Source organism: Phoenix dactylifera, chromosome 8, assembly GCF_009389715.1.
Source record: "Phoenix dactylifera cultivar Barhee BC4 chromosome 8, palm_55x_up_171113_PBpolish2nd_filt_p, whole genome shotgun sequence".
Lineage (NCBI taxonomy): Eukaryota > Viridiplantae > Streptophyta > Magnoliopsida > Arecales > Arecaceae > Phoenix > Phoenix dactylifera.
In genome coordinates, this window is record NC_052399.1 from 27,229,955 (window position 1) to 27,253,767 (window position 23,813).

At 40.7% G+C, this 23,813-nt stretch overlaps 3 protein-coding genes and 1 non-coding gene across 5 annotated transcripts; 2 read left to right on the forward strand and 2 right to left on the reverse strand.

Moving 5' to 3' along the window:
- LOC103708625 (activator of 90 kDa heat shock protein ATPase homolog) lies at positions 1 to 1,763 on the reverse strand. Its single transcript, XM_008793642.4, has 3 exons — positions 697 to 1,763; positions 529 to 608; positions 1 to 409 (listed from the first exon to the last, which is right to left on the reverse strand). Exons 1-3 carry the CDS (start codon positions 1,600 to 1,602, stop codon positions 316 to 318), a joined length of 1,080 nt encoding a protein of 359 aa, XP_008791864.2. The 5' UTR covers positions 1,603 to 1,763; the 3' UTR covers positions 1 to 315.
- Positions 1,764 to 7,095: 5,332 nt separating this feature from the next.
- On the reverse strand, positions 7,096 to 7,177 carry TRNAS-GCU. Its single transcript has one exon. It is a non-coding gene; the product is annotated as a tRNA-Ser (tRNA).
- A 122-nt stretch (positions 7,178 to 7,299) lies between these two features.
- Positions 7,300 to 16,801, forward strand: LOC103708666 (E3 ubiquitin-protein ligase RING1-like). Of its 2 annotated transcripts, none has more exons than XM_039129420.1 (2): positions 7,300 to 8,460; positions 16,433 to 16,801. In XM_039129420.1, exon 1 carries the CDS (start codon positions 7,405 to 7,407, stop codon positions 8,407 to 8,409), a length of 1,005 nt encoding a protein of 334 aa, XP_038985348.1. In that variant the 5' UTR covers positions 7,300 to 7,404; the 3' UTR covers positions 8,410 to 8,460; positions 16,433 to 16,801. The 2 variants fall into 2 exon arrangements, with proteins under 2 accessions (XP_038985348.1, XP_038985347.1); XM_039129419.1 differs by having other exon boundaries at positions 7,303 to 8,460; positions 16,449 to 16,801.
- A 5,515-nt stretch (positions 16,802 to 22,316) lies between these two features.
- LOC120111668 lies at positions 22,317 to 23,067 on the forward strand. Its single transcript, XM_039129421.1, has one exon. The coding sequence runs from the start codon at positions 22,454 to 22,456 to the stop codon at positions 22,685 to 22,687; it is 234 nt and encodes a 77-aa protein (XP_038985349.1). The 5' UTR covers positions 22,317 to 22,453; the 3' UTR covers positions 22,688 to 23,067.
- The last annotated feature ends 746 nt before the right edge of the window (positions 23,068 to 23,813 follow it).

Genomic DNA, 23,813 nt, shown 5'->3' on the forward strand with positions numbered 1-23,813 from the left:
TGAAACAACCAACTACCATTCTTTCTTACCTTTTGGAAATTAATAATTATGACTCCCCATAAATTAAATCGAAAATGGAAGAAAAGTGATACCCTTTTAAAGCGTTGAATTTGTTTATCAAGTTACTGTTACATGGACATTATGACGAACCAACCAAACAAAATCTTGAAGTTTCCAGCAGCATTTGCAAGCTAAACAATGATTATGCTATGTTTAGAAGTTCATGCATTTCCTACAATCAAAATTATACGGCATATAAAGATAGTGATGATGCTCGACCCGTTGAAAAGGAAAACAAGAGTCATGCCAGAATGATCAGATTCCAAAACCAAAGATTGCTCGTATCTTGTGAAAGATGAGCTCTCTCCATCCCCTCTCCGTGTTCTCCACCACTGTAGCATTACCGTACCTGAAAAAAAATCCAGCCATGAAATTCAAACAAACAAGGATTTAATAGCATTACATCAATGGTTCGTATATCTTAGTTTAAATTCTTGTTAAAAAGAACAAGAAAAAAAAAACACTTACTTATCTTCCTCTGGCACGTCAGTCTGCGTCAGTTTTGCGATTGTGACTCCTGGCTCCGGCTCATCAAGTATCAGCCGCACCTGCATTCCAGAAACAGAAACATATCAAAAGCCCCAGTCATCAATTGAAAAAGCAATCAGAGAAAACTGACAAAGATTATGTGCATACCGTTGAATGGATCCCTTCGGGCCAGCTCCCAAATCTCCACTTCTGAACAATAAGCTTTCCTTCCTGCAATTCCTCATTCATTCCGGTGATCGACCCATCGAAGAGACTGAACTGACCTCCAACCTCCTTGCTGATCCTCGCATTGCTCTGAGTGAACCCCTTCCACCGGTTCTCGTCCATCAAGATCTCATACAGATCCCTCGCCCTGCAATTGAACTTCTCTGTCAAAGTTATCGTCTTGAAGCCCTCTTTCACCTTCTCCTTCTTCGCCTTCGCCGCCGCTGCATTCCCTGACGCAGGGACCGCCGGCGCAGCCTTTCCTCCCGCCGCCGGCGCCGGAGACGCGGCCTTCCCGGCGGCCGACGGCGCCTTCTTCACCTCGAGCTCGTCCTTGACCGGCCCGCCCTTCGCCATGGCCTGAACGTAAGCGCGGATCTTCTCGAGCACCAGCGACTTGCCCTTGGCGATAAAGGCGTCCTTGATCCGCGCGCCGACAGGGCCGTCGTCGTCGCGGATGGTAATCTTGACCTCGGGGTCCTCGTCAGCGTTCTCGTCGGCGAGGTAGGGGACCTCGAGGGAGCCGGAGACCTTAAGGAGCGGAGGGCCGCCGGCGGGGTCGCGGGCCTCGCCCTCCCAGGAGAGGGAGAGGGAAAGCTCATAGCCGGGGATGACCTTGCCCTTGCGGACGTTGACGTAGGCTTCGCCGTCGACGCGGTCCAGGGTCTTGGTACGGATGGCAAGGCCGCCCTCTCCGTCGAGGATGGTGAGATTGGAGAGGAGGGAGGAGAGAAGGGAGCGCGACCATTCGAGGCAGTCCCGCTCCGCCCAGTGCCAGTTGTGGACGTTGGTGCCGTCCGTCCGGTCCTCTACGATCCACCGCTTGTCAGCCTCGCCGAACTTCGCCATGAAGTCGAGAAGAGAACCGGGGCTTCGCGGAGAACAAAGGGAGAAAAGAGACGAAGGCAAAGTGTTCGATAAAAGTCCCGAGAGGAATGCGAGAGGAGTGAAGGACGAGGGGCTCGGGAGGGCGGATATAAGCGTGGATAACGGGGTGAGGAGCGCTTCTGGATGCTTCGGTTCAGAAGAGTCTGGAAAAACTCATGTTTTTTATGACAAAGGCCGTTGAGGTAAAGTGGTCCTGTCCTTTTGCGGGCGTCCGTATAGCAATTACTATATACGGGAAGATGGATCTACCGTCCATTTCGGCTTTTGTCGATCTGTATGGGCTACTCTCCGGTCCGGTTCAATTTTAGTCCGACCCAAATTGTCTCAGATTTGGAAATAAAAGCACGTGCACGTGCAAAATAAGAAGCAATTTAAGTTAAAAAAAAAATTCTTTACGTAAATATTCTACTAAAAATTTTAATTTGCATAAATAGTCTCTTCAAATTTATATTTATTGCTGTATCCTCATAAAATACTATTTATGCGCAAATACACTTAATATAACGGATCTTCTAATATAAGAATAAAAAAGAGTAGAATAGTAAAATAAGTATTTTACAAAAGTATATATGCAAATATTAATTTTGAAAGAGTATTTACGTAAAATTCGATATTTAGGAGGATATTCGTGCAAAAAAAATTCTTAAAAAAACAAATAATAGAGATTTCATTGAAAATTTAGATTTTTTTTAAAAAAATTATCATAAATCTTTCTTCCGTATCTCCCTGGCTTATTTGAATACCGAGACCAACCAGGCAAAGGACCCATTGGAGATGGAATAGACATTATATTTACTAGTTAAGGTGCACATGGGAATGCATGTGGACTTAATTAATAATAAAATAAAAAAAATTATTGTGCAGATTATTTTGAGAACAAAAAATTATTATGTAGATGTGTTCATTAAATCATTGCAATTTCTAAATAGGAAGCTGATTCCTATTCTCTTACAAATTATATGACATAGTTTCAATTTTTTTCACTTGGATTGAAGGGTTTCTATTATTCCTAAATAAAATTGGAGGATGATTTTTTATGATCTGATGATTTAGAAAAAAATATTATCAATCTAATGGGTCGAGATCTCTCATATGAGTGAATTATAGCCACAAAATTAGCCACCTTGGAAATTCAAATTCTACATACATAAAAATTTACTAGTTGATAATACAAACACTGTTAAAAGCATGAATTGAAGTAATGCTTGCAATGTGTTTGAACTGGGCTTTGCAACTTCATTCTTAATAGGGGAACATAGTTCTTGGTCTAAAGATAGATAAACTTATCGAAATTTTATTAAAATCATGAAATGCTAGTAAAGGCAATATGTGAATCTAGGTATATACCAAGGAGTCTTTGCCGGCTTGGAAGTCAAACACGCTTTATCTTGATCTTTTGTTGGATTATTGTCTTACTTTTAGCCCTTACACAATTAACATTTTATGTTTAGTCTTATGAAGTTAGATCTGAATTTTGTATAGAATTATGCTTGCTTTTCTATGCAATTGTCCCTATTTTTCACACTTATACATGGTTCAAGGATTAAATGGTAATCCATCTAGGGTGTAGCCTTGATTTCCCCTTTCGAAAAGTAAATCTTGTCATACAAGATGTGCTTCAACCTATTGACATGACATATTACAAAATCATACAAATAATAACTCATCTTACAAAATCTCTTCATTAATATTGTGCTAAGTTGGCAAATGCTAGCAAATTAGGCTATTGAAGCAAAGTCCAATGTTAAGTAGATGGGGTCATGCAATTCAGAGTTTTCCTTATTAGATGTGCAACGACCCAGGATCTCACCCAAAATGGCTAGCCGAAAGTTATTATTTGGGTTCCTTGATCCTGTATAAGTACCCAAGATCTACTCAGCGAATAATCGATGTGGGACTAAACACACACTCGCACGGGTTCTTACATACTCTTCCCGTTCAAGCCCTGACGTCCTCGTCAGGCTAAGGGTTCAAATCTATTCAAATCTAATCACAAACACCACGATTGGCCTATGGTCAGCCCCAATGGATCCGTGCTGCAGTGTCCCCTAGTCTACATAGGTTATAGGCCGGGTCCGCTTTGATACCATTTGTAACGACCCAGAATCTCACCCAAAATGGCTAGCCGAAAGTTATTATTTGGGTTCCTTGATCCTGTATAAGTACCTAAGATCTACTCAGCGAATAACCGATGTGGGATTAAACACATACTCGCACGGGTTCTCACAAGATGCCACCATGGTGTTTTTATGCAGAAGTAGTAATCGAGCGCGTGCAATGCATATTTAATCTATGGAGGAGTGAGATCTCAGAGTCCAAATCTGTTTGGGAGTTAAAATGCAAAAAAGGAGACATAATCCAATTTGTTTAAGAGTTTTATGAAAGAGATCGAAAGAATGAGAGAGAACATGTGATAGTCAACGGTGAGAAAACTTATGTTTTTTAAAGATAAATAAAAAGAGTTTTCTCGATGTAAAAAAAACTGATAGAAGCAATCAAGAGGGTATATTCCTTGATTATAAAATTGTTATTTTCATATATAAAATAAGTCGACGTTAAAGCTAAAGCACCATTTTTTGGATGCATCATTAAACTAATAGAGTACTTTATTAGTTCCTTCTACCATTGATAGGGGATTGGAGAGTGTAAGGATACTTAGGACAAGAAAATAAAGCTGACCTATGCCTTGATCGATAGTGTCGAGTGTTGAGTCTTGCCAAAACCATAAGCTTAGACTGCTAATAAAGCTTTAATGATCAAAACAAAGTAGGATTACAAAAGAAGCAACATGACATTCTTATTGGAAGCAACTTTTAAGCTATGATTGTTCTATTTGACAGCAACTGACAAGCAACTCCACCATTTCTAAATGGTGAAATCAAATGCTTCATGTTACAACTTGAGAGCAATTGGCACATATATCTACTATTATCTGAAAAGAATTGCAGGACCTCTTGTTGGCATAAGATCTCATATCTTTGTAAAAATAGATAAGACTTTTAGAATGGAAGGCAAATTAATGATGTGGCAACGGTTGTCTCTGACATATAGAAATAAAAACCTTGCAAATGCTATATGAATGCCACTTTTCCATCCAAATTTGGACATGTTAAATTGTTGGTTCTTGGTACTTCTCTTGTGGTTAGAGCAAGAAGGCTAATAGATGGACATGTTAGGCCTCGATTCATAGTTAACTGCTATATCAGCTGAGGTACATGCAAAACCATACTAATTTTGTTAAAAAGAGAAGTTATTGTTGTCATCCTTCCATCTTGAAGGCTATTAAGGATATGTATTTTTTAATAATAATTATTTATTAACATTGAGAATGGCACCAAGTTTCGTTTTCATTATCAAGCATAACATTTCCTTTTCACCATAAGAAGAGGATGTGTTATGACTTATAAGGTTACCTTTCCAATTATTTTGAACTCACAGATGCATCATTTGGTTGTAGAAAATTTAGAAAAAAAAAACAACTATGCACAAATAAACAACAACTATCATACATGGAATGAAAAGCTTTGGTGGTTCATGTTGTGGGAATAAAGGGGCATGAACTTTTAGTCCCACATCGATTAAACAGCGGAGAGATCCGTTTCTTAAATGAAGGGAGGCTACCTCTTTCTCTTCAGAGGTATTTTTTGTGGGACAAAATCGTGTGTTGGAAAGAGACTATGAAACCTCCTTCAAAGCGGACAATACCTCTAAGGAGAAGCAGTCGCTTCCGCTGTTTAGACCGGTGGGGGTGAGGTCGGAAGGCGGCAGATCTCCCGTAGCGCTGGACGCACGGGCCGGAGGTCGATCTCCCTTGACCTCATCACTGGTGGCCCATGCAGGTCTCCTTGACCCCGGCACAGATCTGCCCACTGGGGGGGCTATGTTGTAGGAATAAAGGGGCATGAACTTAGTCCCACATCGACTAAATAGCGGAAATGTTTGTTCCTTAAATGGAGGAGGGCTATCCCTTTCTCTTCAGAGGTGTCTTTCATGGGGCAAAATCGTGCATTGGAAAGAGACTATGAAACCTCCTTCAAAGCGGACAATACCTCTGAGGAGAAGCAACTGTTTCCGTTGTTTAGACCGATGGGGGCGAGGTCGGACGTGTGGGCCGGAGGCCGATCTTCCTTGACCTCATCAATTCACATAAAGATATACTTTTCTGAGCGAGTCCATTGGTAAGGTGATAGAAAAAAAACCTTTTTACATCCCCCAAAACTTAGTCAATTAAATGAATGCTTATATGGACAATATTTATGCCCCTTCCCCACATGTAGTGTAAATTCTAAAGGCTGGCTAGATGAGAGCCACATGGGTAGGCTAAACGGACTAAAGATGACTGGAAATCTACCTGATTAAACTACCACATGATGTTTGGTAGGCTAAGTGGTATCTAAAAGAATGCCGGTTAAATCAGGCTGAAGGACCTCTTGAAATATAGATTAAGGGACATAGGTCAGGTGAAGGTGGCCCATCCAAGTTATTAAGTACATGACTTAAGGCCAATCAGGTCTAGTGATCAATCTAGAAAAAGATTATCAATGTGGGAGGTTATCAAAAGAATAAGCCATGGAAAGTGGGAAGAGCGATTCGAACTAACCATTATAATTGTCGAAGGAAGGTAGAAGATAGGTAGCGGCAAGTGTAAGCATGAGAAGCAAGCGATTAGTTGGTAGTTCGTAAATGATTGTAAACATATTAGAATGTAACTTCAAAAAGAAGTCTCTTGCCAATCAAAAAATTATCAATTCCTTTATTTTATCTTTTTTTTTTAGTTGCTTTGGCTTGTCTTAGTTTATCCGTAGTCTATAGTTGCTAGCGTAACTCTGTAGTCCCGAGTCGGATTCCTCCTCTTTGTTCCATCTTAAGAGAAGAAGGCGCAAATAGATAATTATAAAGATGACGAAGACTATTCCATACTGAAATAATTTTGAGATTACTAGATCTCTTTTGGTTAAATATATTCTTCTTGGTAATGAAAAGTTATTCTTTGGAAAGACATTTAGTTGGGTGACCTTTCTATTGGCTTTGCCTTCTCTTACCTCTACAATAACTCTTTTCAAAAACATGCGATGATCTTTAGCTTGGGAAACTCATCAAGTCATCATGGAAGCTTGTCATTCTTTTTAGCTTTTTTTTTTTTTTTTTCAAACTTCTCCTCAAAGTCCCGTGGTTAGCTCCTAAAGGGCTGCAATGTCTCCTAATTTATATGAGTCACGCATTGAGTTCTACCTGACACTATTTTCTAAATAATTTAAATGCTCTAAAGAGTCTAAATTCAAGTAGGCCATTTCTGGTTTTTGTTTTCAGAAAAGTAGGCCATTGCTCATTGCATATTCTGATGGGAGTCCATATGCCGGACTTTGATAGATCACCGTTAAAGTAATACAAAATTTGTTTCTGAATTAATTTATATAGGCCATTTATCTTTCAACAAATAAAAAAAAAGGTATTCGTCGCCTGAGAGATTCGAACTCTCGCGGGGAAACCCCATGTACTTAGCAGGCACACGCCTTAACCACTCGGCCAAAGCGACGAGATGGAATTTATTTGCACGTTGTTTTTATGTTACTTAATTGCTTGCGAGGACCCCTCCATTATTCCATGTCCTAACAGGGGCCGGCGAACGCAATGCCTCCATCCCATGGAATAAAAGGCCGTCCGTTTTGCTAGTCCACACACCCATCGCACCAAAGTCTTCCCTATTCCGATTTCTCCACGAAAAGGAGAGGGGAAGAGAGAGAGAGAGGGAGGCGGAGAGCCATGTCGTCCTCCGCCGCCCTTCCGCCGAACCAAAACAACCACGCCGGTGGCGCCGGCGGTGGAGAGGGCTGCGCCGCCTCATCCGGCGGCAGCGCTGCGGCCCATCAACAACCTCTGACCTTCTGGTGCCACGAGTGCGACATGAGCGTGACCCTCCTCCCCTCGTCCTCCCCTGCCCCTCCCCTTTGCCCCCAGTGCCGCAGCGACTTCCTTGAGGAGATGGAACTCCCCCCTTCCCCTCCTCCCCACCGCTCCAATACCCTAACTCTTTCCCTCTCCGACTCCGACTCCGACATGCCCGACCTCGACCTCCTCACAGACTCACTCGACGACCCCCACCGCCGTCGCCGCGTCCCCGCCCAGGCCTACCTCCGCCGCCTCATTCACCACCTCGCCGCCGGCGACGACCAGCCCCTCCCCATGCCCATCCCCCTCCGGGGCCCCTCCCCTGCCCCCAAATCCTCCATCGACGCCCTCCCCACCATCCAGATCTTCGACCCCTCCGTCTTCTGCGCTGTCTGCAAGGACGAGTTCCCCCTTCAATCTGACGCCCGCCAGCTCCCCTGTTCTCACTTCTACCACTCCGACTGCATCGTCCCCTGGCTTTCCCTCCACAACTCCTGCCCTGTCTGCCGCTTCCGCCTTCCCGACGACTCCTCCTCCGCCGCCGCCGACCACCGCCGGCCCCGCATGTCGGTCCGGTTCGGGAGTTTCTTTGATGATGACGACGAGGATGATGGTAGCGGGGCCCTGGCTCTCCGGACCGCGCTCCAGCATATCAGGAGGAGGCACCGCCTGGTTCTGCCGGAGCGGCCCTCGGCGTCCGCGATGGTGGAGGCATCTCCCACCCAGATGGCGCAGGCTGAGACAGGGTCGGCCGGCCCGGCCACCAGCGGGGAGACGGTGTCCTCAGAGTGGCCCGTGGGAGGGGGGCTTGCGGGTGGAAGGGTGGATGATGAGGGGGATGCCGTGATGTCAGATATTAGGGAGGATTTGTTCGATTGACTTGTGGATTGGGTTGGATTCTATGGGTTCAGTTAACTTCAGAACTTTCAGGTACAGTTGTTTTGATGCTTTTTTTTTTTTTTTTTAAATTTTAACTCCAATTACATGGTCCAGTACAATCAGTCATTCTACGTGACATGATGAGCTTTAGAAAGCTGTGATTTGGAGGTAAAGAGTAATGAGATCCAGTTAAATTGATTTTTTTTAGTCATTAGAAATTGCTATAAGATCTTCACTTCACAGTAATCCTGTTCACCTTAAAAATATGATAAGTTTATGGTGAAGGCAGAGTGAATTGTGATATGAAAATGATGAAGTCACGTGTTAGCTGTAATTTGATCCACTGAGTGCAGGTCTTTATTTTATAAGTTATTGCACTGATCTAATGCTCCTTTGCTTTATTTTAATTCTACATTTTTTTTGCTTAAATATTTTGAAAACAGTATTGAAGAATTTGGAGGGATTCATTTGATGTTGAACCTTGGTAGCAAATAAATCCCTCCAATAAGCAGTGAGTGATTTAATTTATTGGACTGCAGTATCATACAGGAGATGCATCTTTGTGGTGTTGTGTACTGATCGGTTGAAGTATGTTGTAATTCAGGTCACTTTGACAGTTGAACTTTTGAAAGCTACCATGCAATCCTGAATATGGAGCTTTAGGCCAGTCTGATACCTCACCGTCATCACTTCGTCGAACTCATATAATGCTGCATATTTCCTGAAATCTCAATGGCATTCATCCATGCTGCTCCATTCTTGATAAAGATTGTAGCATTTGATGAATAAAGACCATTGGTACTCGATGAAAGGAACTATCCTTCATAAGGACTTGCATCTCTATCCACACTAGTATGCTATATCTCCCAGGCTGTCTGTAGGATTCTTGGGGGCAGCTTCATCACATGTATGTTGTGCTTGACAGTTTCGCAATAACGTAATGTACCTTCCTTCTTGGTTCCTAGTGAAATCCTCAATGCTTGAGACGAAACCCTAAAAGCTTCTCATGATTCATCTTCCATAGCTTTCTGAAACCTTGGCTTTCACCAAGTCTGTGTTATCTGCATATCATGTTTATTTGAGTTCATACATGGGACCAATACGGCAGACTATATGGCCTTCATGATAATAGACAACAAGTGTTTCTCCCAAAATTTGTAGCCTTGCAACTTCAAAATATTATTCAACATTCAGAAGGCTATAGTCAACCCTGGGTTGACAGATTTGTTAGATTCATCCATTCAGAAGAAAACAGAGAATTTATGAATTTTTGCAAAACCGAACTTTGTTGGACATTGGAACATCTAGATGGCACTAGTATTCCCAAAATAAGACTTAATAGGACTCCTCCGGTATGAAGACTCTTCTTTGCTCTTTCTTGGCGAAAATAACAATTTATATCTTTCCTAAAATAGCAAAATTTGTTTCTATAGAGACCCAGATAATAAGCCATCAAATTCTATTTGAAACACGATGCCAGTAACTCTCGTTTACTGGCTTCATCTAGACCAAAAGCATGGCCTGTATACAGTCTTCCTGTTCAGAAAGGACTAAAAGCTTGCTAAAACATAGCCCCAAAATTTAATGTAGAAATCATAAGGATTTTGAAAGTACGTAACATTTTGGCAAAAGATTTATATTTCTAGGACCCCTACTAGGTTGGCTTAATAGAAGTGGGGAAATGAAATGAGGATTAGCACTAATTGATAGAGGAAATGGGTCCATGAGGGAGGCATTGAAAAAAAGGAAGAGGAAGAGGCAGCTGTTGATGAGAAAGAGGAGAGGGCAAGGCTGCAAAGGGGAAAGGGTGAAAAGTAGAGAATAGAGAAGCAGGAGGTACTGAGATTATGTATTTAATGGTTCAAAATTTTGTCCTCATTTACTTGCAATAATACACTAAGGTTTTAAGAATTGTTGAGTTGGTTTGTGCTGGTCTAGGTTTGGAATTCCAATCTTGTCGAGGCAACCCTACTACTAACTTGCTCATCCCTCTCTGTTAGCCTGAATCCAGCCTGTTTAATGAACATATTTGTTGAATTAGCCCTAATTAAGATTTGGGTGCTCTACCAAAACCAACTTATTGTATGTCAATTTTTAGTTGCATCCATGGGTCGTGCCCAGGGTTGCCAACCTTAGTCTAGTGAACATAGAGATTTACCATTTATTTTTTTATTGTGATTAGGCCTTCATGATCTAATTGCACATTTTTGTCTTGTAAATCTATTGATTTTTGTGAGTTATGCTTGGTCCAATCCTTGAAATTTTTGCTTCAGCAAAGGTATATGAGTAAGTTTTATTGTGGTTTGGTTGTACTTTCTTGTTCTCTTTGGTATGATGGTATCTTGTTAGTTATCTACCCCACATTGAAATTCTTGCCTGGAGTAGCTAGCCTTTTCAGGCTTTGATTGAGTGGGTTATAAGTTTTGTTTTTTGGTCATCTTAACGAGGAGTTAAAAATGAAGGATATGCTAATCATGAAAATAGAATTCCTTATAAGATCATGGTCAGCCTTTTCCATTGACCTCAATGAGAAAAATGCAACTGGGGACATTTTTGGATAGCTGCTCTAGGAATTAGTCCATGTGATTGGCCTAAGTGGGACATAACGATAGTATAATTGAGCAATAAGAGGACACCATATAGAAATGTAATTATCAACATGGGTGTACTGCTTGGTTTGATGAACTGTGAGGTCATGTGGAAGGAATACCATATCTTGTAATGATCTGATGCGTGAAAGACATGGCGGCGTGCAAGAAGATTTCAAATGGTGGGTATGATGATAAATTTTTTTTTCATATATTTAAAAAGCATTCATAAATCAGAATAGTTTGTCATAACAAAATATTGCATGCTTTAAAAATAACACAGGCAAATTCCATTGTTTAGTCATCATTCAGATATATGCATTACAAGCCACCTTCCATGTGACAATATGAACATCACAATTCTAGAGTTAATTGTCCTTTATATATTCATCTAGGGAAGAGACCCCATACTGTAGAGGTATCTAGGAAGTATCTTTGGTGTTACTTGAGCTTTTTTTCTTTTTTTTTTTTTAAATTTTCAAAATATATGAATGTATTAAAAATAAGCATCAATACTGTGAGGATCGTGCTGGCATGTGTTTAGTCCCACATCAGTTGTGCACTAGGAAGATCTTAGGTATATAGGGCGAAGGAACCCAATAAACTATTTTTGATTAGTCTTTTCTGAATGAGGTCCTGGGTTGTTACAAATGGTGCCAGAGCGACCATGGCTCATAACCCATATGAACTAAGGGACGCTACATCATGGGCCTTTTTAGGACTTATCATAAGTGGATCGTGGTCTTTATGATTGCATTGTTTTTGATATTGGGCCCTTAGCTTGACGAAGACGCTAAGGTTTTTATTGGGAGAGTATGTGAGGACCCATGCCAGCATGTGTTTAATTCTAGATCAGCCGTGCACTGCAAGGAATCTAAATAATAATTGTTGCTTAGGCTTGTTGGGTGAGGTCTTGAGTCGTTACAAAAGGATTTTATGTAAGAACTCGTGCAAACATGTGCTTTGTCCTATAGTTGTGCATTGGGAAGATCTTAGATATTTATATAGGGCTAGGAACACACATAATAACTTTCTATTTGTAACAACCTATAATATCACCCATAAAGGCTAGCAAAAATCTTCCTGGTGCATAACTAATGTGGGATTAAACACACACCCACATAGGTCCTCATAGATACATATCTTAGGTGTTGCTTGGTTGCTAGGATTTATTTATTCATTTTCATAAATCATGTTTTATTGGTAGATTTGATAAAATAGCTTTCATAATTCACGTATGCAAGTCCTGATCTTGTCTATTATTTTGTTTGCATGTACTTGTTAAAACAAGATTTAGATAGTGAGTAGTAATCAAGGAATGCCGTATCGATCAATACTAGTGCATACTGACCATACAGTATCGGTCAATATTGGTACATGATACAAGGGGTGTACGGAGTGTTGATAAGCCCAACCGCCTCCCATACCAAGTGTATTGATACAGTAATAGATTGGTATTGGTACGGGATCCGGTATTTAGACACATACCTTGATAGTAATATAATACTATTTTGTTATCTTGTATTATTACTAATTAAATTGAATATATGAAATATGAAATATGAATAAAATGTACAAATTGATAATCAAATAATGTAACAAAACTTAATTAAATAGAAGGTTGTGTGATTGATTAGAGATACAATAATGCTATGAACTTAGTGTTTTTATAAACTAGAATGTAAATCTTATAAAGCCAACTATAAAAAAAGTAAAAAAGCAATATTTTGTACATAGTGTTGGTGATGAACATAGAGAAGCCCAATGCTCCGAGGTGATTGAAAAAGAAAAATGCCCATCATCCAACCAATGTTATGGTCCTAAAAAAAACCAAGAAAAACCATCCAAGTGACTAACAGAGTGAAGCATGTGTCTAGCAATAGAACCTCTGCACAGCATTCAACAACAAAAGGTATACATCAAAAAGTGGAGGCAACAGTGAATCAAGGAAACAACTCCGTGAGGAGGGATGTTCTCTTGGAATCTAGCAACAAGAATGGAGACAAGCCTAATTAGGTGGTAATACAACAAAAACACCTTGAAGGGGAAGACAGCAATTCGCAAAAAGAGTTGGTTCCAAGGTACACAAAGGGCTTAGCATGATAGACGACTAAGCAAAAGAAAGTTCTATACAGGAAAGGGTTTGTCTACAGGTTAATACTGAGGGATTCTAGTTAGGGGTTATGAAAAAGGGCTTTTGGTGTCAAAAAATTAGAAGAAGAGGAAATATGAGGTGGAGGCGAAGACGTTTGAGCATATGGATGAGGTGAGTGAATCGACTAGTAGAAGATATGAGGGAATGTGGAAGAGGAGGATATGATCGTGCATGGAGGCATTCATACATGATGGGGGTCACTTGATCAATAAGTTGGGTTTTATGAGATCGCATTTTCTAAAATATATGGATCTGATAGTTTTTAATAAACCCCATTTTTTGAGTTTTTGAAAGACCAGGTAAACTAAAACTTGTTTTCTGGGATTTATTCAAACAACTGTTTGGGCAAAACCTGTTTCATGTTTTGTTAAAGGTACTAGTTTTGATAAAATTACAAAATTAAACAGTGCTTTAGCCATGTTCAACAATTATCGGTGTTCGATGCATATCGGATATGGGTGCAACATGCACAATTTGAAGGAGTCATGCTTCCTAAGGGACCTATAATAGGACATCAATCCATGCCTTATGACCCCCACCTTGAGCAGTCGATTATATCATTATACTGATAAAGCTAAATGAGAAGTGAAGATGACAACCTGCATATCACGTGAGTTGTCAGGCATCTTGTCTGAAGTAAATCTGAGACCAGTTTCGGCAAAAAAAAAGAGAAAGAAAAGAACTTGAATTGACTTTACTTAATACTAGAATGATGGCTGGCTGGTAGTCTGGTTTCAGTTAGACAGTCACTTAATCTTCCAATAAGTAGTGTGTGCTGGGCTTTTTCTTTTTAGGAAAAAAGAGCTGCCTTTTGAGTGGATGCAGTTGCTTTCACACTTTTCTGATGAAGTCTAACGACATGGCGGATTCTTTTAACATTCTTCCCACCTTTTGTTAAAGGAGGTTTTGTTGCTGTTTTCTTTTATTAATTTCTTTCATTACATGCAACATACAAGGTTGGAACAAGAAATATAGAGAACGTGCATGGAAAGTTTCTCATTTATAAGTTGCTTTAGTTTTGGATGGTGAGACCTCTTGCTAGGTAACCACCATTCATGAGCACAGTTCATTCGGTTACCCATCCCTTTAATTAAGTATATATGCAATCCAGACTAAAGTGGCTATCCACCTGAGATGATTCCAATGACCACCGAGGAAGAACCCTAGTTGTCTTTGGCATTTTCAATTTCTTCACAATGTCTTCTATTATATAAGGATACAATCACTTCTGCTCCATGTTTTAGTCCTAGAGATTCTGGCAATTCAGGTGCACAGTGAATCCAAGGCATTTCAAAGTAGAAGAGCGAAGATTAAGTTAGTTATTCACATATTGGTAATAGCTTCTGACTTTATAATACATCAGCATACATGCAATTGGCACTAGATTTTGGAACTAAACAGGGCCTAGTCAGGTTTTTGTGTAGCTTGGGCTCGGCTGGCCTGGAAGAATTTTTGAGCTTCGAGCAGTCCAAGGCTTGATTTTTTTTTACAGCACGCGTCCCAAGCCTGACCTGACCTTGAATCTGAACCTGGGAACCCAAACAGGCTCGACCTAAATGGAGCTTAAGCAGGCCGGACCCGAGCCCAAGCTCCTCCATATCTTCTGTGAGTGACTGCATCAAAGTGTGTAGCCTCGGTGCTGGAGGGTGAGATTCACCCACCACGATAGTTGTAGATCTTGGATGCAAGGTCGAAGTTTTAGCAAGATTGGGATCTTGGCCGCTGGCTTCTCGGTGGCGAGGAAGGTCCTAATGGTCGGGGTCGGAGGAGGAGAGGGAGAGTCAGGAGGAGATGGACACTAATTCAAAGTCCGAGTCCCACTAACTCAAAGTCCGAGTCACAGAGCAATGGGAGGCTTAGGGATGAGTTGGTTGGCAGCATTCTATGGTTTTGGCGGAGTAAATACTTAGGAAATTTGAGGTTAGGGTTCTTGGAAGTGGCAACAATGGCAGTGGCCGTGGGTTTCCTTGAGATAGAGTAGCCATGTCCATTGGCTGGAACACTTGGGCTCTGCCATGACTTCAGCCACTTCGATGACAATGATGGCTAGGAGGAGATGGAGGTAGAGAGGAAGAGAGTGGGGTGGGGATTGGCGGTAGGAGGGAGGGGAGGGAGGGCTATGGGATAGGAGGTGTGAAGAGGGGATGACGGCATGTGGTGGGGGGTTAAGGGTGGGGGATGGGGGATTAAGAGGGTTAGTGTTAGGGGCAGTCCATGCTAGGCCAGGTCTAAGTCGGGCTTTGGGCCGGGCCTCATTTTTATTTGTTCTCCACTACCTGGGTCTGAATCCCAGCTTGAACTCTCTTTGGGCTAGGCCCATAACCCACCCCTCTCGGCCTGAGCCCGTTTCCAACCCTAATAAGTATTTGACTGCTTGACCCAATATCAATGTTTGTTGGACATGTGGCACAAATATCATGTCCAAGTGTCTGTACAATTTGGACATGTGAATCTTCAAAAGATCAATTTGTTAGAGCCTGCAAAAACTTCACTTATTTTAACTTGAAAACTTCTTAGGTGTGACTTCCAAGAGTCATATCTTACTGTGATGATATCATGGTTTGTTGATTTAAAGTATCACACTGAATAACATGAATTGTGTATACCAACATGGTACGGTATGGGATGGAGATTGCGAACTTTGTTTTGAAAACCCAATTTGAATTGTCTAGGTAACGCTGCCTAGTATCATCTAGCTCTCTATGCTCCCACTTGTTCAGTCTTCCTTTCAGAAGGTCAACACTGCCAGAATATCTTGCACTTGATGATCAATCTTCTGTCTTCATGCCTAAGAAGCCCTCGATTGTACAGTATGTGCATTGTTAGCGAACAAGGGTATGAAAGTAGAGGAACGCTTCCTTTATTAGGATGCTTGAGCATATCACTCCGTTAGCTGGATCATGCTACAGCGCTATATGCCGAATTTTTGTTGTTGCCAAATAGACAAGGAAGCTGCTTTTATCAGGATTTTGGGCACATCATGTGGTTGTCTAAGTCTGCTACCAGGATTCTGTCCAATTTATTGTTGATAAAATAGACAAAAATGGTTTGATATTTGAGTGGCTGCTTCCTACTCTGTGTTTTTATTCTGACACGTTTATTAGTCCTACGAATGATTTGCATGTCTTTTGACTGCTCCAGATTATTGTTTTCCTGTGATATATTGAAAGTTTGAAACTGTGACTTTGATGAATTTTAACTGTTTTTCAATTCTTATTTGATGACCTCTACCAGTCATTTTATCAGCCTTTCTGCTGTGGTCCTAAGATTTTGTGCATAGTTTTCTTTTTTTGCAGCTTATGTATTGTAGCTGTTACCAGAAATCCGTCAGGAACCGCAGAGATTTGCCCTTTGGGATATGCTTGGATGATTGCAGTCTGCAACTCTGGCTTGTAGTAATGTTATAATTTTATGCGTTTATTTCCTTAGTGCATAGACTGAAGACCTCACTTTCCACAATAATGGTACCGTTGCCCCTTGTACATTTATTAAACTTCTTTTTCCTAAGTAATAGGTATTTGTGTGATTTTGTTTCCCCTTTCGGTTGATTGATGTTCTGTAATTGAACTTATTTGCCCATTTTGTTTCATGTTTGTGAATACTGAATAAAAGTTCTATAAATAATGATAGTAGATTGTAACTTCTAGCATGGATTACAGCAAGGATGACAACTTTCTCAGATGTTGAAAGGTGATGCTGGAGAAATTTTCAGGACTGAGGTCATGTATGGATCAGTTTGAATTTTTTTGTTCCTTAAACTGGTCGCTTTGAAATGTTTGTTTGCAGTAGTTTACCAGCATGAATTACAACTTTGCTTGATGCACTTAGCGAGAAGATGGGAAGAGCCATTGAAGAGTGCAATAAAGGCTCCTGGTTTGATCTGTGGGCAAGACATACCTCATCTCGGTATGAGAATCTACCCTTTCTTATGTCTGCTTGGATATATTAAGCGGACAGAAAATAAAGGAGAAAGGAGAGAAGATCACTTCCAAACAAGGGAAAAGAAGAAGGTAGAGGAGAACCTTGGACAAGAGGGAAAAGAAAGAAGTTTAATAGGAAGAGGAACTTTTGAAGAGATTGAAACAAGGGAAAAGAAGGAAGAGGAGAACATTGGACATCAGGTAAAAGAAAAGAGAAAAATGGGAAGGGGAGCTTCTTAAGAGAGTACAATAGAGGGTTGGGATACGGGGCACTACTCTCCATTTGCCTCACTTAGACTAGCCAAATATAAGACTTTAATTCCCTTTTCTTATCCCCTTAATAAATTTAATGAAATAAGGGAATGTAGCTTAATTTTGTCTTCTCTTCCTAATGAAAACAAGTGATTATTTTTTCTTCTCTCCTCTCCTGCTGCCTCCATTTTTATATCTTCATTTATTATTTTATTTTATTTGATTTATATTTTTTTTCTCCACGTAGGTTGAAATCCAAGTCTCTTTAGACTTGCGGAACCAAGTTACTAAGAAACGACATTCTGGAAGGAGGGTTAATGCCTTTCAAAATTTTGGTACCATTCTTCTTCTTCTTCTTCGTTTCTTTTTTTTTCCTTTTTCTTTTTTTTTGTTTTGCTTGCTTGCTTGCTACAATAGATGATTCATACGCTTTTAATGTAAATGCATCCAAAAAAGTTAAGAGATAACAAGTCTCGGAGTGTTCTAGACAACTAGCCCCCTGTCCTTCCACTGACTTTCTTTTCTGAGGACTCTCATACAAGACGCATTGCCCTTTCACCAACCCAAAGGGCTCCTCTAGAGTAGTCAGCCACAAGGCTATCTAATCTATAGCTCTATTGGCTTTTTTGTAAACATGCTTAACTTGGAAGGCGATGTTTTCACATACTATAGCTCGAATATTGCAGAGTAAAGAGTGGCGGATACTCATGCCGTCAGTGCCTCCTGTATCTAGCCGATTACCGTAGCCAAGTTACCCTCGAGCGGGACTGCGCTGGCTTGCATAGCACACTGGGCTTAGCACAGACTAGCCCAAGCTGCCCTCAGCTCAGCCCGTAGAATAGCTATGTCAAAGATTTGGCATCCACCAGCAACAACCATCTTGGAGTCTGGGCCTCGGATGATGAAACTTGCACCATCCCTCCTGCCACCTTCTAGCACACATCCGTCGAAGTTGACCTTCAGAAAGCTCAGGAGTGGGGTTTTCCAAATGAAAAATACCGTCCGTGGCGCTATAAGAGCAGATGTAGAGCTCCATATGTCTTGAGAAATCTAAGGCCTGTCTGATTGACTTGCATGGGTATATGCATGTATCTAGGCTCGCTCCACGATGAACCTAGGTGTAGGGCTGCTCTCTCCAAAAATTCAGGCATTCTTAGCCAGCCCGATATGGTAAGCAGTATAAGTCGCCACAGTGGCCACATATCGAGTGTGAGGGGTGGTGGCCCACCGTCTGAGTGCCTGAGTGAAGGAGCCCGACTGGCACTGAGCGTCCGACGGGATGTTGATGAGCCTCCAGACCCTCCTAGTTTGCTTGCACTAAAATAGAGCGTGGTCTACGGTCTCCTCCACCTGGCACCCTGGGCACTAATGTTGGATGCCCACTCTCCACCCGCTTAGCACCGATCTCGTTGGCAATCGGCCCCAAACCACCTTTCAGAGGAACATGGCAACCCTCAGGGTGAAGATCAAACCTTCAGATCCAAGCATAGTCCTACCTCGAATGCTGCTCACTCTGAAGGAGACCATAAATGTCTCACTGTGACTCTGGGGATGCAAGACATACACCAAACCCTCACATCCGGACTAGCACTCTTCGAAGCTGGCAGCAATCGGACTCTCTCTGCGAGGTGCTTCCTAAATAGATAGCGATTCGGCTAGTGTCCCACTCCACCTCTAAGGGTGTTGAAGATCGCAAACTCGAAGTACGCTCACGACCTCAACGTTCACCATAGTCGGCCAGAGTCTTATCGGAAGAGTATCCACCGAAGGGTCTACTACATACACACTGCACTCATCGCCGATCAGCCATCTGGTGTTAGCCAAGACAGTGGCACATACCTACAGATCTCCTGCCAGAGGAAGGAGCATCTCCGGCCACTCTGAGCTGCCTCACCTGTCGTCATCGGTCTATAGCAGGCAGTCATCACCTGACTCTAGAAGCACGTGGCTCAAGTACCAGTCTTACGGCATGCCGAGCAATCAACGCTTCTCTCCTTATAAGAAGAGGCTGGACATTCAACCCTCTCTCGAGAGTCAGCTAGCAGATTGTCTCCCATGCCAATAGATGCATCCCATGACCGCCGCCATAAGAGCCCCACATGCAGTATTGAAGAAGCCGTTCAATCCTCATTAACACATTCTTCAGGACGATTGTGTTGGACATGATATACCGGTATGGAGCTCAGGACCGACCTTACCAGCATTAGCCTACTCATCATGGATAACGAGGCCGCTCTCCAGCCCTCCAACCGCTCCTAGATGCGCTGCACTATGTTGGGGTACTCCGAGAGCCCCAGTCTCCTCTTCGTAACAGGAATACCCAAATAACTCCATAGCCTCTCTTGCTTCCTCATGCCAAGGACTCCCTGATAACCTGCTTCTCCGATTTTTTAAAGTGTGCAGTACGATATCTAAACTAAAGTTTGCTGGTTATATTGTCTCCAATTCAACTAATCAGAACAGGCTGTCAGTGACATGCGATGCATTAGTGGATTGGTTTTTGTCGGTGATATTCGTTGCTGATGACTTTGGCGTTTCTTCTTGCACGGAGTTCATAAGCACATGTAGAAGAATAATAGAATAAAGATATCAGATCTTACCGTCGCGAGGCATCAGCTGATAAAATACTAATATTTTAGCTGAGATTTATTGGCCTTTCTTTTGTCATTTTATCATGAATTATTAGGGCCAGACCATAAAACAACTGTGAATATTCTTCTACTTTATTACTATTTCATAACGGGCTCTTTCAGCACTGAATATTTAAGACCAGGGCATCACTTGTGAATCCGGTTTCCATATCCTGTTTGTGATATATTAGTAAGATAGATGGATTTTTTGATAAGTAAGATAACTTCAGCCTTTTTCGAGTGAGATAAATAAGCGTGTGGGTAGTGATGACTGAGATTGTTGACATGTCCAAGCTTTACTGGGCTATGGGCAAATTCTCGTGTAGTGTTACATGATCGAAACTGATGTCTCATATGAGGACTTGGAACTGTGAATCCCTCACGCTCATTCCACGTGCTTGAGTGACTTCTGAGTTTTGATTACAAATATACCATCTTTTTTGCACTCTAGGATCTTGATTCCTTCACATCCATTCCACCTGCCTGAGTAATGTGTGGCAGATGTACTTAAGCTGCTTTCTCCATTTGAACTTTGTCACATTTGAGTGTAGATACATAGTATAGCATTTGCATTATATTGGTCCGTATATCATATCGGAATCCTTTTATCTTTTTCTTGCTAAGCATATGATAACCATTTATTAAATGAGGGTTTGCAACTTTCCATCAAATATCAATTAGGTGCATCCTACAGTGCCATATAATAGTGTATCTATTGATGCAATGGCAACCGTTTCTTAAGCACTTGTTCCTTTTAAAATAGGCAGGTGCATGCAGGGATATCAATGGGATGGATTCAATATAGTTAGTGAAAAACTGAAACCAAACCCAAGATCTATCACTGCTCTCGGAAACCGAAACCGAAAGTGAATGATTTTTGAAATTAAAAATCATAACTGCCGCAAAAAAATATCACAAAATTGAAATCAAAATCAAAAAATTAAAAACCGTCAACTTTTCTTATTCATTTCAGAATTTTCACATATAAAGGCCAAATTAACTCAACTTAAAAAATATATCCAAAAATATTAAAACAACTATTCAACAAATTTAATAATATAAATATAATAATACAACCTTTCAACAAACACAATAATTCAAGTTAAAAATAAGTCCAACTACATCAAAAGAAATTTTTCAATATAAGCGAATTTTGATGAACAATCCAATCCTCCATTTTGCCTTCACTAGTCCACGAACATATTATGCCTAATAAAAAATAAAAAATACAAAAAATATGCTCAATTAATAAGATAATTTATAATTTAATTTATAACTAATTATTCAAAGTCTTCAATTTTATTAATATCAAGAAATATTCTATAGATTACCTCATCAATATAACAGTCATCTGCACTACTATCATCATGTAATGATCGATGATAATATAATATGGTGGTAGAAGAATCTATACTAAATACAAAGAAAGCTAAGGGTATTAAATAGGGTACGTTCGATTTTGGTATCAACTTCGGTTTCAGATTAGATTTGAATCGAAAAATTCACTGTCGAAATTAAATATTTTTATTTTTTAAAATCATTTTTGAAACCATCCCATTTAATTTCTACTAAAATATTTGATTCTATTCAAAAATAGATAAAATATATGGATTTCCGTTCTTGTTGACATCCCTAGGTGCATGGAATGTGATAAGCCACTTGCATTATAACATTTGTATAGAATCAGAAAATGCGAGGATGGCATGTTCAAGAATCTCTCTCTTTTTCGCTTTTGTGGGTCTCATGTTATTGTTTAAAGAGCAGTACCACGAGCCAAATGGAATCCAACCTTCTGGAAAAAAGATCGCAATAAAAGGAACACGCACATGGTTATTTTTCTCGTGCCGTATCGGCGAAGGGACAAGTACTTATCCGTCGGTGTCAAACGCGTCAAATGCCAGGTCATCGGTCAAAGAAAGACAGCGCTCAAAACAAAAGTCACCAAAACAAACTCAGGATATTGGCTATCTTGGGATTTGGTCGGCCTACACAAATCAAAGATTTGCCCATAAGCAGTTTCGTTTGGTCCACTTTTGCTAGCTTCAAACTTAAACTAAAACTTCTCTTAGATGTCATGAGTCAGAGAGATGGTCCATCACATTTCTATAGCCATCTTAGATCAGAGGTCGAGAGCAATGGAGAAATGGATCAAAGCGTTGGAAAATGATTTGAAGACCTTCTCCCATCTTTAAGGTGGAAATATATTTGATAGCTGCAATCCTATTAGATTGTTTTAGAGGTCAATTAAAGATTTGATTGCGTGTCAAACTATGAACTGTCGACAAGAGTTAATATTCTAGTCACTTGAATAAAGCATGAGAAGCTCATGAAGAAGTTTCTTCATATGGTGACAGTCAAACCGGCGGATGGAAACAGTGATAACTAGTCTTCTGTATAAGAAGGCCCTCCCTTCCAACTGTTATCCCATAACACACACCATTTTCTCCTCCTACTTCTTCTTCTTCTACTCATTTCACAGTATTCCATTCAAGTACAGCCATGGCCTTTGAAGAATGGAGTGACTATTTGGTGAAGGTAGGCCTGTTCATTCTAGTCCAAGTTCTCGTCTACCTTATTCTGGCCAGCTCTTCCAATGTCTTCTCCAACACAAAGATGAGATCCTTTAGCTTCCAATCCACTCGATCGCTGAGCTTGCGACGTATGATTGCCTCGCTCCGCGACTTGCCTGCGGGCGTTGAGCCATCGCCCCGGTCCTCTGATCTCAAGGACTAGTTGTGTCCGTATATTGGAGCCTCCTCTCTCCATGGGAAAGGTAGAATATACCAGCCTAGAGGGCCTTGGTTGTGGTTAGTTTATAAGGCATAGGAATTGCTATTTAGGTTGTGATACATGAGGCTGGTTGATGTAAAATTGCTTTGCCAATTGTCTTTTGATGGTAAGAACTGCGTCCAGTTTTTCTTTGTAATTCTTTTTTCTCTTCAAATTTTTCCCCCTTTGGAATCAGTATCTCTTGTATCTGGTATGCTGTGGTAAAGTGGATCCAACAACAGGAATGCATATTGATGTAATTCCTAAACTATTGATGTAAAGCAAGGAGCAATGTCTCTCACCCATTCCATTCGAGTAATGCTATCAGCCACTCCTAGTATCAATAACTTTCTTTTGCACCATTGGGATGTCATACGGCACAGGAGCATAAGTGCAAACATTATTCTCGTGCCATGTTGCATTCCAGTAATGTGGAGAAAACTCTATGGGGTAATATAAAAAATTTTGTGTGAGAATTAACGACTCTGGTTCAGGAAGCAATAAAGTAGTGCACATAAGTAGTCAAATAGGAAATAACAGTCTATATGTTCTAGGTTAATATTTACAGGAGACTGGTAACTGATTCAGTTGGCCAAGTCACTGGAGATTGAATACCAATGATTCCAGTCAGACTTTCTCCAATTCTAATTCTGAAAAATTAATATTCACAAATATATAGCAAAATGCATACATGAGAGACTTGAGGTGTAGTGGAGTAAATGTTTCTTTTGATCTATAAGGAAAAAATTGGAATATGAAAATGTAGCAAAAATAAACACCACAAATCATAAAGTAACAAACATTTTTATATGGATTGTACCTCGAGAAAAGCATGGTAGGTAGCCCCAAACTATTTTTAATTAATGGGTTTACAATGTGATTTTTTCCCCTCTTTCTTAGGCAATGTTGGTTAATATGAAAATTAATGGAGAATGATGCTCTTGGAGCACACCCTTTTAGAGGTATTCTTTTTTCTGATAAAGCTTTTAAAGATCAAATTAGAGGATAAATAATAACAAGAGACTATATCTAGCACATAATAAAGATAATGTTGTATCAGACTACTTGTCTCCTTGTAGTTGGATCCCCA

Excerpts from the sequence above, each read along its gene's own strand:
- LOC103708625 (XM_008793642.4), bottom strand. The coding sequence starts at position 1,602 with ATGGCGAAGTTCGGCGAGGCTGACAAGCGGTGGATCGTAGAGGACCGG. Across the intron at positions 609-696 it reads CCGAAGGGATCCATTCAACG|GTGCGGCTGATACTTGATGA; the intron begins GTATGCACATAA and ends TCTGGAATGCAG. Across the intron at positions 410-528 it reads GACGTGCCAGAGGAAGATAA|GTACGGTAATGCTACAGTGG; the intron begins GTAAGTGTTTTT and ends ATTTTTTTTCAG.
- LOC120111668 (XM_039129421.1), top strand. The coding sequence starts at position 22,454 with ATGGCCTTTGAAGAATGGAGTGACTATTTGGTGAAGGTAGGCCTGTTC.
- LOC103708666 (XM_039129420.1), top strand. The coding sequence starts at position 7,405 with ATGTCGTCCTCCGCCGCCCTTCCGCCGAACCAAAACAACCACGCCGGT.